At 42.9% G+C, this 20,541-nt stretch overlaps 1 protein-coding gene across 1 annotated transcript in view; it reads right to left on the minus strand.

Moving 5' to 3' along the window:
* Positions 1 to 5,689: 5,689 nt before the first annotated feature.
* ADAMTSL1 (ADAMTS like 1) overlaps positions 5,690 to 20,541 on the minus strand; it is a 176,455-nt gene continuing 161,603 nt past the window's right edge. The window contains exons 24-29 of the mRNA XM_085041985.1: positions 18,863 to 19,063; positions 17,683 to 17,863; positions 14,480 to 14,687; positions 12,185 to 12,294; positions 11,046 to 11,266; positions 5,690 to 9,221 (exon numbers count right to left, since the gene is read on the minus strand). Coding sequence (XP_084898111.1) covers positions 9,115 to 9,221; positions 11,046 to 11,266; positions 12,185 to 12,294; positions 14,480 to 14,687; positions 17,683 to 17,863; positions 18,863 to 19,063 — 1,028 coding nt within the window. The 3' untranslated portion in view covers positions 5,690 to 9,114. The remainder of the gene's footprint in view (positions 9,222 to 11,045; positions 11,267 to 12,184; positions 12,295 to 14,479; positions 14,688 to 17,682; positions 17,864 to 18,862; positions 19,064 to 20,541) is intronic.

Genomic DNA, 20,541 nt, shown 5'->3' on the forward strand with positions numbered 1-20,541 from the left:
TTACCTGTAATACTGGGGGAGATAACTAATCAATTCAGTTTTGACTTGTATTATATCAGCCTTTCCACCACCTGTATCTGCAAGGACTGCCAACCCCTGTGCCTTATATCTGCAGGAGGCATTTCATCTGGACATTTGCAGTTGGCAAGAGGCGAGAGGTCAAAAAAGCCAGTAAAGTATGTACTTATGGTCTGGAAATATGAACCAGCAGCAAATTTGTGAAAACTTTACTACCACAAATTCTAAAAAGGGCTTCACCCAACACTATAGATTACTAAGGAGAGTGCATTGTCAGCACCTCAGATGTTTCAGACTATGAAGGAAGTGTTGAAAGATAAGTGGTATGCTGCAGCAAGGACTGAGTGTGTTCATATCACAAAGGGAAGCAATATAGATCCTGGGCATGCTATTCAGGAGGCAGAGAGCAGCTGAATTAACGTGTGAAAAAGCAAACCTTTTCTTTGGAAGACAAAAAAAGTCTTTCCTGAGGCATGGATAGGATCTCCCTGAGTGATCTGTGTTATCTCAGTTGGAAAGAGGAATTTGGACAGAGAACTGTCTGGGTGCACTGGGGTGGGAAACTTCCATAATGAATTTTGTGAACAGAGTTTACTTTTGGCTGATCCCACTAAAAAAAAAAAAAAAAAAAAAATCCCTTTTCTCCCTACTGTAGTAATGTCTTCTGCCCCCTTCCCACTTTGGAAGCAGTAGTTTGATTACCTGTGCCCCTCTTCTTGTTTTTTGGAGAAATACTGCTTTGAGGCAATCTGATTTTTGCTTCTCCATCTGGCTGCATGTCTGCCCCACAGGGTTTTCAGCTGCATTCAGCAGAGGAGGAATAGAGTAGCTCTAAAAGAGGCAATGCTGTGTTCACCTCTGCCTTCCATGTTTTCACCAGCTCACTAGTTCTGTGAGATCCTCCCTGCATAGCTGGATTTGAATTTTCTATGATTTGTACATAGTGGGTTAACAGTGAGATTTTTCTTTTCTTGGTAATAAAATCACTAGGTTGTATGCTATTACTTGAAAACTGACCCTGTGAGTGTTTCACAAAGTGAAGTGTTTTAACAAGCATCTACCAACATTATTGGCCATTTATTCAAACCAATAATTTATGCTTTAAAAAACCAAAACAATGAGCATGTAGAAATGGGTGGGGGGGAAGTCTGCATATAGCCCAAAATAAACTATTCCTCAGTCCAACCATTAAGTGCTTTCTTAAGAGTAGAGAAAGCCATCCCGGCTCCTCACTCAGAGAGCAAGCTGTTCATGGCCTGTCTGGTGTGATCATCCTGGTTCATTATCGTGCTTTCCTACTGGCCCTAGGGAGTTGGTACACAAACCATGCAAGATCTTGAAGCAGAAGACTATTTTATAGTACTAGAGAGGGTAGTAGTAGTAGTGAGCGGTTTCCCATGTCCTTGTCATCCTAAGCATGTGTGGATAACTACATGCTTCCTATGGAATTGTTCACATCCTGCCACTGCTTTAAAAAAAGAGTATTTATATGTAACCAGAATGCAACCCTCTGGTGTCCCTTTCCCTTTAAGCTACATAAAGCAGCATTATTTTACTTACATCTCCACAAATATAAAGCCTTTCTTTGCAAAGGGTTTAAAGGCTTAGGCAACATTCTTGTTTTTCCCTTTTTTTCCCTCTCATGAGCTCTCCTGAGTGGTCAGCATGTTAGCAGGAAGCGTAGAGAAGTGCAACCCAAACAAGCAACAGAGTCTTTGTTCACTGTTTTGGCTTAAAATACTGAGTTATCAGAGTTTCGAAAACCTTGCCCCTTTTAGCTGAAGTGCCTCTGTGCTCCTCCCTGATTGCAGAGCACTCGCTCTGCTAGCAGAGAGGAGTCTCAGCTGATGCAGTCCTGCCTGCTGTGCTGCAGCCCTCCTAAAATCTCAGGGATTTAGCCAAAATTAGCCTGGTCTGATTCTCTGGGTATTTGTGTGTCTGGGCAAGTGTGGAGACACCCGGTGCGACAAGACTGATGCCTCTGGTGAAGGATGACCATTTTGTGGTATGAAGGCTGCTTTTGTTGTGAGACCTTAAGGATGTTGCTGTAGGGTCTCCACCCACAACCTCTGCAGAGGAATCTGGCCTGTCGCAGTGTCCATGGCTCACCTGGGTGCCCCAACCCCCTGGGAGAGAGATGGGGATGGATCCTGGGCTTGGTACACTCCCAGGACCCCCTGCTCTCCAGGCCAGTTGGAAGGCACCCAGGCTTGACAAGGTGACAGCCACTTCTCTCCCCCTCCCCCGGTTCCCTATATGGTTTGATTTCTAGAATGTTCCCCTTTGTTCGGTGTAAAGCAGATATTTGGTTGGTTTTCTTTTTATAGTACTGTTATTTTCTTGGATATATAATTTGTCACTCAAAAATCCCCCTTTCCCCATTTGCTCCCCAAATCTCCTCCTTCCCTTTCCCCTCCCCCTATAAAAGTTACTGTACAAGAGGGCTCGGGGCCATTTTGTCGATGCCCCGAGACCCCTCCAACTCCCCTCACCCCTTACCCTAATAAACCCTTCTTGGAGCACCGACAATCTGGACTGCATCTCCTGTTTTGCTTCGCCGACCTGCAGACAGCACCTGCGCTCCCTCGGGGCCCCGCCCTCTCCCGCAGTCTCTCCCTTCCCCGAACTCCGAGGTGGTTTGGGCACCCACGGACGGGACTCCCACACTGGCCTTTAGAAAAGTGGTGTTTATCTTGCTCAAGAGCTGCTGCTCTTACTGAGAGAAGAGTTGTTTTGAAGGGACTGTGGAAGGAACATAGTCAGATGGAGTCTCTTTTTGGAAAGAAGTGATGTTTACTATTTAATTTAGAGAATTAGCTCAAGGTTAAAGACCTGCAGAGGTGTGTGGAGCTATGCAAGGAAGTGAGGTGGGGAGGAGTTGCTCTGGACTTTTTTCACTGGGACAGTGAGGTGCCAAGGGGAATTGGGTGTGATGCAGTGCTGTATCATTCCTTCCCACCTGCCACACTTCATGGACAATCAGCGTGCAATTCAGAGCAGCCTGAGGCAGTATAACTTGCACAGGATACGCGCTGGTATGGCTCAGAGGGGCACTGAAGACACCCCCATGCAATCCCGTTCCTGTGTGCTGGAAGTTCGTGTAAGTATGTGCACTCACAAGTCACAGTGCCAAAGGTGGGCACCAGCATAAAGCTGGTATGCATGAAGGAAAAAGCATGTCCAGCAGGATTCCTCCATTAAAAACAAAGTAAAAAGCACTGACAAGATTGTCGTGAGAATGAATCACATTTGGTTTGGGTCATAGATGGTGATATTGGCAGTATGTACGTGAACTTTCACACTCTTATTTACTACTTCATGCTGCAGCCACTTTCCATGCCAGTGACAGGGTACGTGTTTGCCCTCTAGCAACAGCACTTACAGATTAGTTTTATTTGATCTTTTGTTTTATTTCAATTGTTTATTTACTATTCAGAAGCAATTTTTTTACTCTGTGATGACCTTGTATCTCCCCACATAAAGCCTTCTCTCTATGCACATGAACTGGTGTGCAAACTCAGATCAGTGAGGAACTACCGTTGATCAATCTGTTTTAAATACATTTAATGAGCTACTTTGTGCTCTGTTTTGTTAGGTTGTTTTTTATTAAAAAATACCCAATAAAACAAACCTCTACTAGATACATCTGCCATGATACTTCTCCAGTGTGAAGCCACTTGCATACTTTGAACTTTGCCTGAATCACTACAAACTGCATTTAAATGGGTCAGTAGAGGATGTTGAAGGCTTTGTAACCATTCTGGCAAAAAAGATGAGACTGAGCACTGTATTTGCTTTTCGGAGGGACAGATGGAGAATAAAATGTATCATTGTCTTCACACATGAGGCTGAGAATTGGAGCAAGTATTGTACCTCAGTGAAAAAGCAGGTGAGAATAGAAATAAGTATTTCAATTGGAATAGGAGGTGCTGAAATGTATCTTCCTCTTATAAATCTGGATAATTAATATGTTGGGTTGCAATTACTGAAATGCCTTAGTGAAAACTTTATATGAAAAAATTATTAAAATGACTATGTATATAGCCAGATTATAGATTTGATTCTGACTGACTGGGGAGGGGTCGTTGGCTGGAGATGATGAAAGCAATGTAGCTGAAATTATGATCAACAAATATGCTTTCAGTGTGAGAAATGTAAAAGATCAGTAGAGAAAGGAGATTGGACCTCCCCCTCCCTCAATTTCGTGCAAACTCAAATATTTGAGAGGTTCTTTGGTTTACTTTCCATAAAAGTGGAGAGTTAATACATAACACTATTCATAAATATATATATCCACCTTTAAAACAGAGGATGAAGGGAAGGGCTGAATCAATGATCCCTGAACTGTGGTCTGCAGCTAGTATCTACAGCCATACTTAGCATTAGCAGTTCTGAGCTTCCCATCTGCATACACTGCTGGTCTGGGACAAAATTTGACATTCAAAGTAGTTTTGAAAGCATCTCTGTTAAAAGTTAGGTAACTGAATGAATGAAGCTTATTTACTCAACTGCTAGCTGAAATGATCAGACAGTTACTGAAAGCTGCCATTAAAAATTTTGAGGACTTTTATGGTTCTGAAAATCTGGAAAAGATAAGCTTTTGTTCACCACTTTCTACAAATATGGGTGTCATTTTATGCTGATCTAGTATAACCAAATTTATTTATGAATCAGTGTTTGAGCACCAAACAGATGGTAAAGTGATCATTAATTTTTGTTTGATAAGGCAGTTTGCAAGCAGAATCCTCACTTAAAAACTAAAAAAAGCTCCAACTGCAGTCCATATGACTGTACTAGATAGCAGGAAAAAGATTTCTAGGTAAAGATTACATTGGAGAACTCTGGCTATGGCTTCTGTTTTTTTTAGGATTATGGATGCAGACACAGATGCCTGCAGTAGTTCTGTTGTGCTTACCTTGTCACATAACGGGCTGAGAGGAGATCTTCCAGAGCACTATTTATTATGTATTTTTCTGTTTGTTCCAGAACTCTTTTTCTTTGGTGAGGAAAATTAGTGGGGAGAACAAAACTGGAAGCTTGCTTTGAAGCTTTTTAAGGCTTTGTGACTTGACTGGCAATGAAAGCCATATACTTGAGAGAATAATTATTCTCTTGAGAACCTAAGCAAGCCTGTTGTTCATTTTACATACACAGCAGCTTCTACACTTGTTTTACTGAAAACAAATGATGAAATTCCCATTGCCTTCAGTACTATTGCTTGGAAGTCTTAGGTCTGGTCTTTGACTTGCTTGTCTGACTTCATGTCTGTGTGAGGTGTTATTTGCCTGCAGTTTAGGTATCTAAAAATACCTGCAGGAATATAATCCAAAGGAAACTGTCAATAAATCAGAGCAAAATTGGTGTTCCCTTTTAGCAGAGACATATTGTTTGTTTGAAAAGGGCAACAGCAACAATCAAATTAGTTTTCAAAACTCAATTCCCTTCTTTGTTAAGAAAAAATGCTTTTGTTTTATTAATTTTTTTCTTCTCTCCCCTCATAATTCAGACTATTACCACAATTCCTTCCACATATACACCTGATGCTTCAGGTACATCAGGTAGCTGGCAGCTCCATTGGTGTAAACAGCAGCAACCTGTAAGGAAAGACTGAATTAACAGGTGTTTCTCCAAGCCATAGATTGCTGAGGAGAGTTGTATCTCAAAGCATTGATACTTAGAAAACAGGAGTAAAATTGTATTGATTTCCATGGTCCTTGGACTAGCAGTGATGGCTTTATACTTCTGCAAGAGCAACAGGGGCAAGTCACTAGCAAAAAGAGTAAAGCAAGACAAATGAAGAATTAAAACATATCTCCAAGACAGGGTGCAGAAGCTCGATGGCTGGAGACATTCAAAAAGGAGTTAAGACATCCTCTTTCCTCAAGGCAGCTACATCATGTGTACTTAGTGTAGCAGCTGTGCACTGCTAGCGTAATACAGAATAAGGACAGAGAGCTCCAACAGCTTTGCTACTTTGGCTTTTGTTTTTAAGATTAAAAAACAACACGTCAGACAGTAGTAGTTAAATACGTAACCTGCATTACTTGTACAAAAAGTTATATAAATACAAGTTTGCTGTTTTGTTCTCTTTAGAGAAGTAAAGCATCCTTTCATAAAATAACCAGCAATCCTAATCTTACTGAGATGCTGCCAAGCCACAATTCAGAAGACAGACATGTGAAATTAAATCCACACTGTGCAAAGACAACACAGTGGCCCCTCCAGATCAGATCCTTTGTGTTTATCCTGTGCACAGTTACACAGATACAATGGAACATGTGGTAGCTTGAACATATTTTGCTTTTACACAAAAGCAAATACTTCCTCATGCTGCATTTTGTTAACCAGTGTATCAAAAATATCCATCACATTGTCATCATCATCATTGTTATTATTATGTCATTAAGGAATTGTCCTTCATTCCATGCATAACTATCATTTCACAAGTTAAAAGCATCACCCCTCCCTCATGTTGTAGTCAATAAAGCACCCTGTGCACAGTGAAGCAGATCCCCAATTAAATGCAAGTGCTATTAAAATTAAGAGAAATACACTATTACTGTTGATTTTAGAGGAACAAAATTCTGGGGAGATTAAAAAAAACCAAAATAGTTTTATCTGGACAAAAAATGTACAATTATTAATATTGCACTTTTTATACAAGAAATCCTAATAAATATACAGAAAAGATATACATTTACATACATAGAAAGTCATTATTCTTTTTTTAAATAAAAAGTTACACTGATGCTTATTTCTTGAAGACCCACTTCTACTAAGGGCATTCACTGCCAGATATGTATTGAAGTAAGCCAGTTTGAGACAGTTTAATGTCATGAACCTGGCACTGACCTCAATAATGGACCCCCAGTTTTACTGAAAAATCCACATGTCATGGAAGATGTAGCATAGCAGAACTTAAACAGCATTTCATTAATATAGCACAAGGCACTCATTAGCCCCAACAGGGGTTACAGGAGAGGCACAACCAAGCCTTTTGTTTAGAGAAGGTCTTAAACCAAAACCTGAGATCCAGGTAGTTCTCCTTTGAAATTCCACAATTCTCAAACTCTCTTCTTTGCAGAGTTCCCCTAATTTTAATTCTTTTTCTGAGTAGAGCAGAGAATGCCCAGGAACTAAAATCACGCAGCACTTCACTGGTTGAATATCCATTGCAGCTGGCCAGGAGGAAAGACTCACAGCCTGCATGCAAAATCATGCTGTAAGTGTGATGTTGGAGTCTCATTTTTCAGACTGTGTCTTCAGGGTGTTATGCATGGACTTAAAGATCCATAACACCTGCTTCATAACATCTGTGTAGTTGTGGGAGGCAGCTGGAGAGGAGCAAGATTGTTACAAATTATTTGCATTAGTTCTATGGGGCTGATGCTAAAGCCATTCTGTTTCTACTGAGTAGCAACAACCATGAAAAATCAGAATAAAGCTCTTTTCTACTACTTGTCCAAAAGGCTAGGCTGCCAGGAAAGAGAAATTTCATGTTAGCAAAATGGAAAAACCCACTTCCTCAAGTTCTTTTCCAAAACCCCAGGTCTGAAATTAGCAGAACTCTGGGAAATAATATCTCTTTTTTCTGAATAAGTGTTAGTAGGCTGCAGTATAAAAAGTGTCTCCTCTCACCACATACAATTTCTATCTTTCCTACCTATGCTTACTAGGAACAGCTTTTGCAGGTTTGTACTAAGCTCTGTCAAGCAGATCATACTTGTTCTCCTTTTGCTGGATAATAATTAACATCACCACCTCACCTCTGTGCTGTGAGCAACCCTTCAATCCCTAGTCTTCCCTCAAAAGCTCAAACTGGAAACATTTTCAGGTGTATTTTAGATCCACATATGTTACAGACCATTGTTCAACTTCACCAGACACCAGATTCTTAAGGACCACAAGGATGTTCCTTGCCTGGTGTGAGATGGAGAAAGGGGTTTGGTAATTAAAAAGTGCTCCAATCTTGGATGTAACAAGTAATTTTATAAAGCAAAATCATGTGCTTGTGTTCTCAAGGTAGTCTAAGACACGTGAGAGCTGCTTGGCAGAAAGGGACCTGGCAATGCTAGTTAACACCTGGCTGAACATGAGCCAGCTGTGCCCAGGCGGCCAAGAAGGCCAATGGCATCCTGGCCTGGATTAAAAACAGTGTGTCCAGCAGGACCAGGGCAGGGATTGTCCTTCTGTACTCAGCACTGGTGAGGCCACACCTCTAATCCTGTGCTCAGTTTTGGGCCTCTCACTACAGGAAAGACATTGAGGTGCTGGAGTGTGTCCAGAGAAAGGATACAAAATTTGTGAAAGGTCTAGAAAACACATCCCATAAGGAACAGCTGGGGCAGCTGGGGTTGTTTATCTGGCAGAAGAGGAGGTTCAGGGGTGACCTCATTGATCCCTACAACTGCCTGAAAGGAGGTTATAGAGAGGTGGGAGTCAGTCTCTTCTGCCGTGTTTCAAACAAAAGGATGAGAAGATCTGGCCTCATGTTGTGCCAGGGGAGGCTCTACTAGAAAAAAATATTCACTGAAAAAGTGGCTAAGCATTGGATTAAGTTTCCCAGGGAGGTGATGGAATCATCATCTCTGGAAGTGTTCAAGAGGCATCTGGATGTGGCACCCAGAGATATTGTTTAGGGGTGGTTATGGTGGTGCTGTTAACAGTTGCACTAGATAACCCTGCAGATCTCTTTCAGCCTTGATGGTGCTGTGATTCTGTGATATGATGCTAGGTTTTTACTGTGGTCCTCTTCCTCATCTGTCTCTTGGTGTATCCCCAAGGCATGTACACAGATTATGGGGAAGCCCCGCTCCTCTCATGCCCATTGCTGGTGGCATGGGTCTCTCTGACTCTTTGTGGTCTACCCTCATGACCATGTTTTGCTGCATTCTGTCTCCCAGATTCACAGGGGAAAACTTGTCAAGTCCCTTTACAACAATGATTTGGTAAAAGGTGTTCTTTTTTTAAAAAGGGAAATAAATAAATAAAATGAAAAAGATATTTCCATCCCATCTGTATTTTCTGCAAAAGCCTTTGCCTCAGTGAAGAAAAGACTGTGATCCCCTTGTTCCTCCATTTTCATTTCGTCTGTCTTCAAGATTTTCCACAAGTCCCACAGCAACGTGACTTAAACTGGGTGAGCTGGCAGAGTTTGAGTTGCTTCACTTTCTCACAGTACCTTGTGGTGTCTCTGCACTCCACTGCCAAAGGGGAAACAAAAAGAAGAAATGGTGATGAAGCTATGAATGAAGGATTTCTTACCTGAGAACATATATTCTTGAGCAGCCGAGAGGAGGACCTTTGTGTTGAGAGGTCTCACTGTGTGATTTGCTGTAAAGACTGATTGTGGACTGCAAGTCCACCAGCTCAGAGCAGAATTGGTGGGCAATATTTGCTTTCTGAGCCTGGGGAGAGGGCTTCTGAGGCTGCTCCAACACTGTCAGTTTGTCAACTAACAGTGTTTTAGAGAATAGGAGTTTCCTAACAGTTAAACCAAAGGTGAAGTACTAAATGAAACTGGAAACTTTTTTTAACAAGGTTTAACTTGTTTAGCTCAGAGCCACTCTGGCCAGCTTTTCACATTTGAAGAGCCAGTGTCACCCCAGCTGATTGGGTGTTGTCTTGTGTTTTTCAAATGTCAGAAACCACCCAGTGGGAAGAAGTTAAGACACCTTTAGAACTCCTCTAATGCTTAGGCTTTGGAATAATTTGGACAGTTTTTGAGGCCCACAGCTTCATGATTTTTAGTTTGGAAAACTGTCCAGTATCCCTGCAAGACCTTGGGATATGGGACATTTCTGTATAGCAGAAAGAAGCTGGAGTTTCAGCAAAGGTCTTGATTGGTACCTGTAATCTTCCTCATCCCTTCAGCTGCCTTTAGGGTGCACCACCCCCCACCCCCTCCCCCCCCCAAAAAAAAAGACACCAAAAAACTCATAAGTTTGGACCTATGTAGTCTACTTTGTCTCTGCTGAGAGGGAGCATCAGAGCTGGTGTGGATATAGGTAAGCACATGTGGGTTCTGCTGCTGCATTTGCAATGATTGCAAAGCAACTGGCTTGCAAGATAGAGGATGAGAGCATCATTTCCAAACAGGCACATCATCTGTTCTCATTTGTTCATTCATTTTAAAAAAAAAAAATATTAACTTTTCTAGTCCCTTGGCAAGCCCAGTCTGTTGCTTGCAATTTGAAAGAAAGCAGTCTTGCCTCCAGTATTTCCCATCATCCACCTACCCACTGGATTTGGACTACAGCCACAAATCTGGTTGTGATTTGTGTTTTTCTTCCTGTCTGTTCGATTAACTGGAAGTTAATAATAGAATCATAGAATGATTTGGGTTGGAAAGGGACCTTAAAGATGATCTTGTTCTAACCCTCCTTCTGGGACTGGGACACCTTTCACTGGACCAGGTTGCTCAGAGTCCTACCAACCTCATCCTGAACACCTCCAGGGGCAGGGCATTCATGGCGTCTCTGGGAAATCTGTTCCAGTGCCTCACCACCCTCACAGTAAGGAATTTCTTCCTAATATCTAATCTAAACCTCTTGTGCTCGAATTTGAACCCATTCTCCCTTGTCATGTCACTATATGCCCTTGTAAATGGTCTCTCTCCATGTTTCTGGTGAGTTCCCCACAGGTACAGGAAGGCCACAATTGGGGCACCCTGAAGCCTAGTCTTCTCCAGGCTGTACAATCCCAATTCTCTCAGCTTTTCCTCATAGGAGAGGTGCTCCATCCTTCTAATCAACTTGGTGGCCTACTTCGGACTTGCTCCAGTATGAATTATTTCTCATTAGCAAGGAGACACAATCCCAGCACTAAAACCATTGCCAAAAAACCCCACAATGGGCAGCATTCCTCTCTGGGCTACTGAGCTTTAGACACTGGATTTTGCAGACGTCTGAGCTGGAGGTTCCACAGGACGCTTAGCTGCAAGGTCCAGTGCTGCATTTCTGACAGACAGCTCTGCCTTCTCTCATAGCCCTGCACCCCTCTGCCTCCCCTCCCTCTCAGCCAAGTACCGTTTTCACAGGGTGTGATGTTGCAGCGCTGCCAGTTTGCCGGTCGTGGCCTCCAGGAGCAGTGGTGCTCCATCACGGCCTTGTTGGTGCGGATGTGCACGCAGTCCACGCGCCGCGACTGGAAGCCGTAGTTTCCGCATGTAGCCGTGCAGACGGTCCAGAGGCTGACCCTCCAGTGCACACCGCAGACATCAGTCCAGCAGTTCTGGGTGCTCAACGGCCTGTGGGCAGCAGGGAGGGAGGGAGGGAGGCACAGCAGGCATTACATTTCCCAAAGGTAATTCACTCTCAGCACTGTATGGGTCAGATCTTCAAAGGGTGCCAAGTGAGGCCAGCAGTTTTGGACTGCAATCAAGGACACACAAGTTTTGGGCAGCTCTCAAGGACCAGACCCTCAGTGCACACACACTGGTGTATCAACACCAGGCTAAATGACCATTTGAACTATTTGAGGATTTGGCTGAAATGTCCTCTCTAGGAAGGGCCAGACCAGAGATCTGCTGAAAGGTGAAATGAGTGGTGACAAATGTCATTCAGCAGGACTTTGTAACTTTTTTATGGCTTTATAGCCAATGGGAACAGAACCAATTCTCTGAAACCTTCCTTTTCCTTTCAACACAGTCTCACAGAAGATGTATAGGCACACTTGGTTCATATCTATTTGTCACACAGATAGTGAAAAGGCATGAGTGGGAGCCAGCAAGCCAATTACATTCATTTTCAGTTGTGATTGGTCATGATTTACATACCTGTCTCATATAAAATAAATGTCTTTATAATGTTGGTAGTGAAGTTTATCTGCAGAAAGACAAAAACTGGAGACTTTTCTCAGTTAAAAGTTTGTGTTTAAATAAGTGATAAGAAGACTGGAACCTTAAGAAGGTATAGCACAGCCTTTCAGTCAGGATTTGACATGCATAGAAGATTTTCCAGTTTTTGGCCAACTGGCCTGAAGCTCCTAGGAACAAAGAGGGAAGTCTGGGCTTAAGACTGATCAGATTTGTTACACATAACTGTACAGATTACAGTGTGACCTCTTTGTTACATAGGAGAAACCTGTAGGTTTTCACATGAGTCACTAGTCCATTCAATATCTCTGGGAAGGGTTGTGGGTTCAGAAAAAGAGATTTCTGTCCTACCTTGGTAAGGCACTGCATTGATCAGATGACACAGAAGTTCCATCTTTGGTCTGACAAAATATCTGTCGGTGCTGTACAGCCAGTCGTGGTCCAATGCAAGGCCCATTACACTATGAACACAGAAGATTCACTTAGGTGAGGCAAAAGGCAGAGTATGTTCCCTTTTTGTAAGTCTGGTAGTGAAATAAGTTGCACACTGCCATTTGGACACTGTTGAGATTCCAACCACTTTCTGCACTTCTGCAGGCTTTGAAGGCTGATTATGAGGTCATCTTCTGCTCTACTTCACTCTCCTCCAGCTGCATTTAAACGACATTTCTGTACCTGCTCTGTAGATTCATTACCTCTTCAATAATTTAATCTTAAATACATCTGTTAGGGGAAATTAAATGCTCTCATGCCATTAGCCAAGAGCATATGATCCATACAGGAAATCTCAACACTTTACTTTTATTGTGCATTTTGCAGCCCATACTATCAAAACTTATGAACAAATAACTAAGAATGCATTGAACCAAGAACATATTACACTCCATTTAACAATTTAAAAGCACTGAAGGACAATAAACAAAAGCAGCAAGCATGACAGACACAACAGATATGCAAGCTTGCTCCAATATTGAGGCTATCCTAACTTATTCAAGCTTAACAATCATGCTTCAGTTTAACCATTCTAATCCTCTCCTTCGATTGAAACATAATTAGCTATAGGTATGAAGCATGTATTTGTGCTCTTTTAAAATGATATCAACTATTAGGAAACTGTTTTTTGGAGTTTCTTATATCCAAGAACAAACTGGGGGTTGAATAAGGGGTCATTAGCGTGAGGCAGGAGTTTTTGCTAGGGGATGGCTGCTGACCAATCCCTCTGCCATCTCCACTCCCTCATGAGTAGGAGCCCTGTTTCACACTACCACATACTCCTCAAATAATATTTCCTTCCTCCTGCTATTTCTTCCCTCCCTGACAACTGGGAGAGACAAGCAGTGACTGCCAGGCTTCTAGCTGCTTCCAGTCTACTGTCTTGCTGGAAATTCACCGGAGCATATGGAGCATTTATGCGATATCTGCAGGGACTAGCAGTCCTCATCACCAGTAAGCATGAGTTATTATTTTAAAAACACCATAGGATTAGTCAGTGGAGATCAAAATGTCAGGAACATTAACTGAAGGAAAGGAATTAATTCTAGAGATGGGGGTAAAGTAGGTAGGCTTTTTGTTTTCTTTGAGAACTGGGAAAGTTGATCACCACACCTGTGCAGTGGGGACCTCATACCCCACAATACCACCAAGCAGGTTACTAATCCACTGAACCAGTGATATGTTCCTAACTGTGTAACAGTCTTCTGGCTTGGAGACTGAGCAGTATACAACCATGTGGAACTTGATTTTTTTTTTTTAAGCTAGGTAGAAGAAATATTATATGATAATGCACAGAGATTAAGAAATCAATTCTGAACTATCAGATTGTCTCAGCTGAGTCAATACAGCTCGTAAAGGTTTTTGCAAAGATGATCCAGTCCTTTCCTGGAATTCCATAGGGAGTGAAAATTTACTTCTTTGATATAAAGTGATAATTCCAAGCTTTACTTGCAATACAACAATGCAGTCACCTTTCAAGATTTAAATAAAGACATTTTCAAGTAGTGAGCAATAGCATGTTCTAGTAGCTGAAGGCACCTATTACTTCCAACATTGTAAAAAAACCTGACGCAACACAATCTGCTAAGAGAGAATGTGAAGGTCTGAAAAGCAGCATGAAGTAGTCTGAAAATGCTTTTAGGCCTCCATTCTGCCTTTCATCATGAAGCAAATCAAGAAAGCTCACACTTTTTGGTATTCTCAGGCAACATCAGCAACTTTGTAAAACTGAATTATTGTACAATCCTTCTGCCTTGAACCTATCACAATCACCAAGACTGACTCCAGCCAGCCAAGACTGAAGCACACTCAAGGGCTGGTAAGGGGAATTAAGACTAGAAGAAGGCTGTTTACCAGATATGTCACTTATCATTGTATCAAGGAACTGCAGACCTTCTACTGGAGGACACAGGGGTCTGCAGTAAAACTCCTGTTCACAAGCAGCTTTTCTAGGGATTGTGGGAAGCTACAGAAATCCAAGCAGGCAGTGCATCATATACAGAAAGAAACAGTTGAACAAATTAGGGGCCTCCTCAAAAGCCTGCAAACTATAACCTAAAGACACTAGGTTGAAAAATTACTCCCCTCATTTTATGTCTCTTTTTCCTAGCCCACCCTATGGGGCTGTCCTTGGAATGCTGCCTTGCTCCTTACCTGGCCCCAGGAGGAGGCCACCCACTCAACACAGGGCTGCCTGTTACAGTTCTGTGTGTCCACAGGGCGCTTGGACACCTGGGCACAAGCCTCGTTGGACATTGGGACAGAGCTGCCTTTTGCTGTCAGGCGCTGGCACGTCACTCGCCGCATCTGGATGCCTCCACCACAGCTCCGTGTGCAAGGAGACCAGGATGTTACCATCCATCTGTGAGAGAAAGGAGAACAGGTCAGGGAGCAGGCACGTGCCACCATCTGCAGGATCCTTGGCATCAACAGGGCTTTATCTGTTGGAGCAAAGACAGACAACAGTGGCTTGGTTCATTTAGGGTACAATCCTGGAAGGTCTGAGTGTCTCAGCCTCCCACAGTTGTCACTGAAAACTGCTCAGAGCATGAAAGCTGAGAAAAGAGCACATTTTTCATTAATTTATCTTTCTCAAGGCTCTTTGGGTCCAGAATTAATTTTCTAACCCCTAAAAGCTGTTTTTAAAGGCTTAGTAAATACCTGTAGCCCTGGCACAGGGGTTGGGCAACTCTGCTCTTACACCTTTGTGTCATGGAGGCCTCGGTCACAGGCTACTGCCACAATGCTGGGACTAGCTCAGTAGCACCCCTTAGTAGGGAAAACTATCTCTGTGTAATCTCTGGAATAGCTCACAGGCCACTGCAAACTAGCTGCTAGAGAATAGCCAAAAGCCCGCTGGGTCTTGCTGGTGCCTGTCTCCTCTGTTGTACCCCTGACATCTGGGATAGTCCAGAAAAGCCTGGACATTGCTCAAAAATAGTCAGCCCAGGGAAGGAAGGACACTGTTCTTCCCTCTTGAGCTCAGACCACGCATTCACCAGCTGAGGCTCTGAACTCCTGAGTACTGGCACTTAAAAAATCCAGTCCTAGCCAAAAAGCTGTAATAACAGAAAATAATAATCTAATACATTTTGTCACTGTAAGGATCATTAAGTGAAACACTCATACAGTCAGGTTTGGGAAAGTGTTAGGTAGAATTAGGAAGAATGCAACTGATTGCTAGTTTTCTGAACAGTTTTGTGGTCAAATCAGCTGTTTGGTTCATTAAATTTCTGGATACCCAGCAGGATTTGTGTGGTTTTGGGAGTAAAATACTGCCTATCATGTTCCTCACCAGCCATGTTTCTGATTACTTTACAAAATAGGCAATAGGCATTCTCCAGTCCCATGGAGAGACATCCGGTTCTACTTCTGTCTTCTGCAGGTGATTAACACCAGTGGCCACAGAAACAAGAATAAACAAACATATTCCCAACCCGGAAAACAAGAACACTGGTTCTTTTCTCATGCAGTTTGGTGAGGTTGAACCTGCAATTTCCGTACTGCTCATAAAACTCTGGTCTGCATGTCAATCAACTTTTATTTCCAAGCTTACATCTCAGCAGTTTCTCAGGAGTTGAGGGAGCATTTGGGGTTGTTTGTTTTGTTGCAATTCAGGGAAGGCATAAAAAGACATAAACCATTCCCATGGAATTTACTGTCATGACCAAGGAAAACTGCTACTAATGAGTGTGATTCATATTTCACCAAATCTCTTTTGGTTTCTTTCTTATGACTCAGCTGGCAACTCAGTAAACATTTGCCTGCGAATAGGAGTAGGAATGTATTTTAAAAGGTAATTAAGCAGAAAATTGCAATATGCCCAAGACAGAGCAAGACTGATGAATTTGGCAACTTCTTATCAGGTTGCTTAGCACCTCTCCTTGCCTTAGCTTAGACTGTATTTTTTTTTAATAGAAGTCCCAAATCACTGTTGAATGAGAGAAATTGTACTAAATTTCTCTTGAGATGCTCACTACTTTTGAGTGCTTGCATACTGAAACATACCATGTCCACATTGGAAATAAGGGAGACGAGGGAGTAACACCACAGAAGAATATGGAAAAACATGTTTACACATCTCAGCTAAGGAGACACTGAACTGCAGAAGCAGGATACTTTTAATATGGAGGGAGCATAACACTACGCTCTGGATAAGCACACAGCATGTATTCTTTGCACCAAAGGGTGTCAAAGAAGAAAAGGCTTTGTGTGAGGTGAAGTCAGAGAATCATTTAGATTGGAAATGACTTTTAATATCACCAGGTCCAGTCATTAACCCAGCAATGCCAAGTCCACCACTAAACCATGCCCCTAAGCACCACATCTATACATATTTTAAATACCTCCAAGGATGACTCAGTCACTTCCCTAGCCAACTGTTCGAATGCTTGACAACCCTTTCCAGGATGAATTTTTCCCTAATAGCCAATCTAAACCTCTCCTGGTGCAACCTGAGGCTGATTCCCCCTGTCTTGTCACTTGTCACTTGTAAGAAGAGGCAGGCAGCTGTAGAGAGTGATAAGGTCTCCCGAGCCCCCTTTTCCCCAAGGTAAACAACCGCAGCTCCCTCAGGCACTCCTCATGAGACTTGTGCTCCAGACCCTTCACCAGCTTCTCTGCCCTTCTTCTTTCTTGTAGTGAGTGGCCCAAAATGGAAAACAGTACTTGAGGTGTGGCAGAGGAAGACCCAAGTGTAGCCAGAAGTCTTTCAAGCTCTCCTGGCCCCTTTGTGTTTAGCAGTAAGTGTCAACCAGGGGATTACAAGGGCAACCACAAACTAGCAAACTCCAAAAAGAGGCAGAACTGAGCCCCCTTCATACCCATAAGATCTGATGGGATGTGCCCATTTTACAAAAAATATTCCCACCCTGCTCAGGGAGTTCTTTGCAGCTGCAGCTACAGCTACAGTCCTGCCCATATTGATGTTCAGGCAACAACAGAACTCAGAATAAAACCAAAAAATGGCTGCTAAACTTAGTTTCTTGTCTGTTATATTGTTGGGGCAAACTGCTATGAGGTCATGTGTAACACAAAAAAGAAATGATCCTACAGTTCTTGGGTGACAAAATCTGGCTCAGAACGGGCATGATATTTATATCTAGCATAGGGTGTGGCTGGAATCACCCAAGACATTGCAAGCTGTGAACTCTCTTTCCACCTTGTACTGTCAAAGTTCTCCACAAATATTGCTACAAAATCCCAACTGTCTGGGTTAAGCACTCATAAATTCCCTTTCAGCCATGACTTCTCCAAGCAGACACTGGAGAGGCTGCAGTGGTGTAATGTCCTACACCAAGAACTCTTCCAGCACACCTTAAATGCATGTGTGATATTTTCACATGAGACAGACAAACCGTGAAGGGCAGTCTCTTCTGTTGCACGCAATGGGCTGCAGGGGTGGCTTTGGTATCTCTCTGCAGTAGGATGTGTTGACTTCTGCCCCATCCAGTAAGCACCTGAGCTGGGGCAGCTGCACCCCTCTGTGGCCGCAGGAAGCTGAACAAGCTGTCACTTGGTCCACTGACCACCGGTATTCTGCCAGGAAGTATAGGAGGGACATGTTAACACTGGAAAACTGACGGCAGGAATTCAGTTAAGGAGAGAGTTGAAGATGTTCTCCAGGATGAAATACAGGGATTCAGTGAAGAGGAGATACCTCCCCCTGCAAGGCACCTGACTGAAATCCCTGACTGCCTTTGATGTAACAAACCCAGCTTTTTGGTGCTTAGATGCATCAGGCATGGAAAGTGAATAACATGGTATGGCAGTTAAGTGAAGCAAGATGCCAGGGAGCAGGACTATAGAAGGTGTGTGATTTAATGAAGGAGTGGTTAGCTGCACTTCCCAGCAGTATCTATGACTCTGTGATCTTGAAACATTGTGTCTCTTACCAGATAGATCATACAGATCATCTGTCCTGAAAGTAAAAGTGGGATTTGCAACATATTCAAAATTTTATAACAAAATTGAAGGAAAAGTTAAATTCGTCTCTTCTACACCACTGACAATTGGAGCAATGAAAGCTGCATATTCTGTTCCAACCCAGATGCACCACGGTGTTCTGTGTCTTTACCACCTTTGTCTTATTTCTAGGATATCTAGAACAATAACAGTTTGAGAACTTTTATAAGTGAAGAGTTTTCAGGGAAGAAGAGACTGTGAAGCACTGACCTTCGTGTATTAACAGAGGGACTTCTGGTTTAAGGGGTTTAAACTCTGCCACCTCTGTCTTAAATTTCTTGACAAGAAAATTGTCCAGACTCAACACAAGTATAGCCTGAATCAGTGAGGTGTGTTTTATGCTCAGCAGGGCAGAAATACCTGGTGTGATTTTGGTAGAGTAAAACCTAAGACAGTGTAAAGCACCCAGTAGTCCTGCAAATCTATATCCATGGCAATAAACCATTAAGGCCTCTTTTTCCTGACATGCGTGGCAATGGCTTCAGTGGGGACAAATTCAGGATGAGAAAGGCAGTACAGGGAAATCCATGGCAAGAGCTTTTCAGGGTGGCAAGACTGAAATCGAAGAGTTACCTTGTATAGCCAGGGTCATGATTTGTGTGAGTGAGCCAGCCTCATTTTGAGCAAGGCAGCTGAATTCACCATCAGAGAAATCACTGACATTGAGTATCTGAAGAATTCTTCCTGCTGCCAGGAGTTGATGTCGCTGACTGAGAGGCTCACCAGAGTAAAGCCAAGTGATGTTTGGGGTTGGATGCCCATCGACAGCACAACCTAAAAACACGGACATGAAAAAACCTGCTGAGTACTGAACTTGGTATGTTCTCTGAAGTGGTAAAAATTAAGGGAAATAGTTGATTTATCATTTTCTCATAATGATAAAAAGTAACTCTGTAGTAAGGGATACCTTCTCATCATCTGGAAAAAAGTGTAAAATCCAAAAGCCAGATAATCTGCAATATGAAAAATCTCTGATCAGTTTGGAATTATTAACAGCAGACCTTATAATGTTCCCACTATTTTTGATCATCTGCAGCGACGCGGTCTCAAAAGCAGCCCCTGCCTATGCTGCCTGGGCGGGGGGGCTGCCCCTGAGCCCAAACACGCTGGGAAGGCACTCAGCAGCGGCGGGCTGTGAGGCTGTCCAGACGTGGTCCTTGCAGAATCGTGAGAGGTCAAAAAAGGCAGGCTTTCCATTCCAGGTTTCCAGGCAGTTTATTAGGGTCAGAAGGGGGCAATTGGGTGGTGGGGGAGAGGGGAGGAGAGGCGGGGAGGAGTGTGGGGTCCATGGGAGCTGGAATTGAAAGGGCCGGATTTGGATCCCGCAGGGGCTTATCAGGTGGGGCCGGGGGGCGGTGCTGACTCACATGAGCCAGTCAGGGAGAGTCAGAGGGGAGGGGTTAAGGAAGGGAAAATGCACAACAACAATCATCCTCATTTCGATACTGAGGAAAGTGGGACAGGGAGGTTGTAAACCCAGCATAAACTCAAGGACCATGCTTGAACAAGCAATACAAACACAACTTCGTCTCCAAATTTCCTACATAAGTCACAGGACCAACTTCTGGTCTCTCTCTCTCTCTCTCTTTTTTTTTCCCATTTTTTAAAGTGTTATTTATTGTCTGTCTTATATTAAAAGTCAGATATTTTTGTTACACAAAAAACCCCAAAACTGTTGAAAAACCAAAGAGATAAAATGGAGCCTTTAGAGGTTTGGTTTTTTTTTTTTTTTGTTTGGGTTTTTTTGTCACAGCAATGGGCAATTCTCTAAGTAACAACCAACAAAAACCAGCAACTGAAAAAACCCTGATGTTCCAAAGCATTGTGTGAAGTCTATAGATCACCAGCACAGCTGATGATATTTAAGTTCACAGTGAGTTCTTTGCTTGTTGACCTGAAGGGTGTCTACAAGACACTTTTTACTGTGGTCCTCATATCAGCTGAGCACTTTGCCAGTCTCATGATGAATTGCAGGAAATTTGTAATACTGGTGTATATTGGGAAAGACAGCTAAATTGCCTTGCCTATTTCCTGGGAAAAATTAAGAACCAGGCAATGTCCATAAAGCAACCCATCCATGTCAATTGCAGGGGTTGGGAGCCAGAAATGCCTCGTGTGAGTGATGGCATGTATCACTAGGACGGCTCGTGGCTTAGGCTTGTCCTGCACTGCAGTGCACGTCACTGAGACATGAAAGATCTCTCCCAGTTTCTGTAAATGCAATCTATCCTGATCGTTAGTTTGTTATATTG

Source organism: Lichenostomus cassidix, chromosome Z, assembly GCF_008360975.1.
Source record: "Lichenostomus cassidix isolate B80296 chromosome Z, HeHo_3.0, whole genome shotgun sequence".
Taxonomy (NCBI): domain Eukaryota; kingdom Metazoa; phylum Chordata; class Aves; order Passeriformes; family Meliphagidae; genus Lichenostomus; species Lichenostomus cassidix.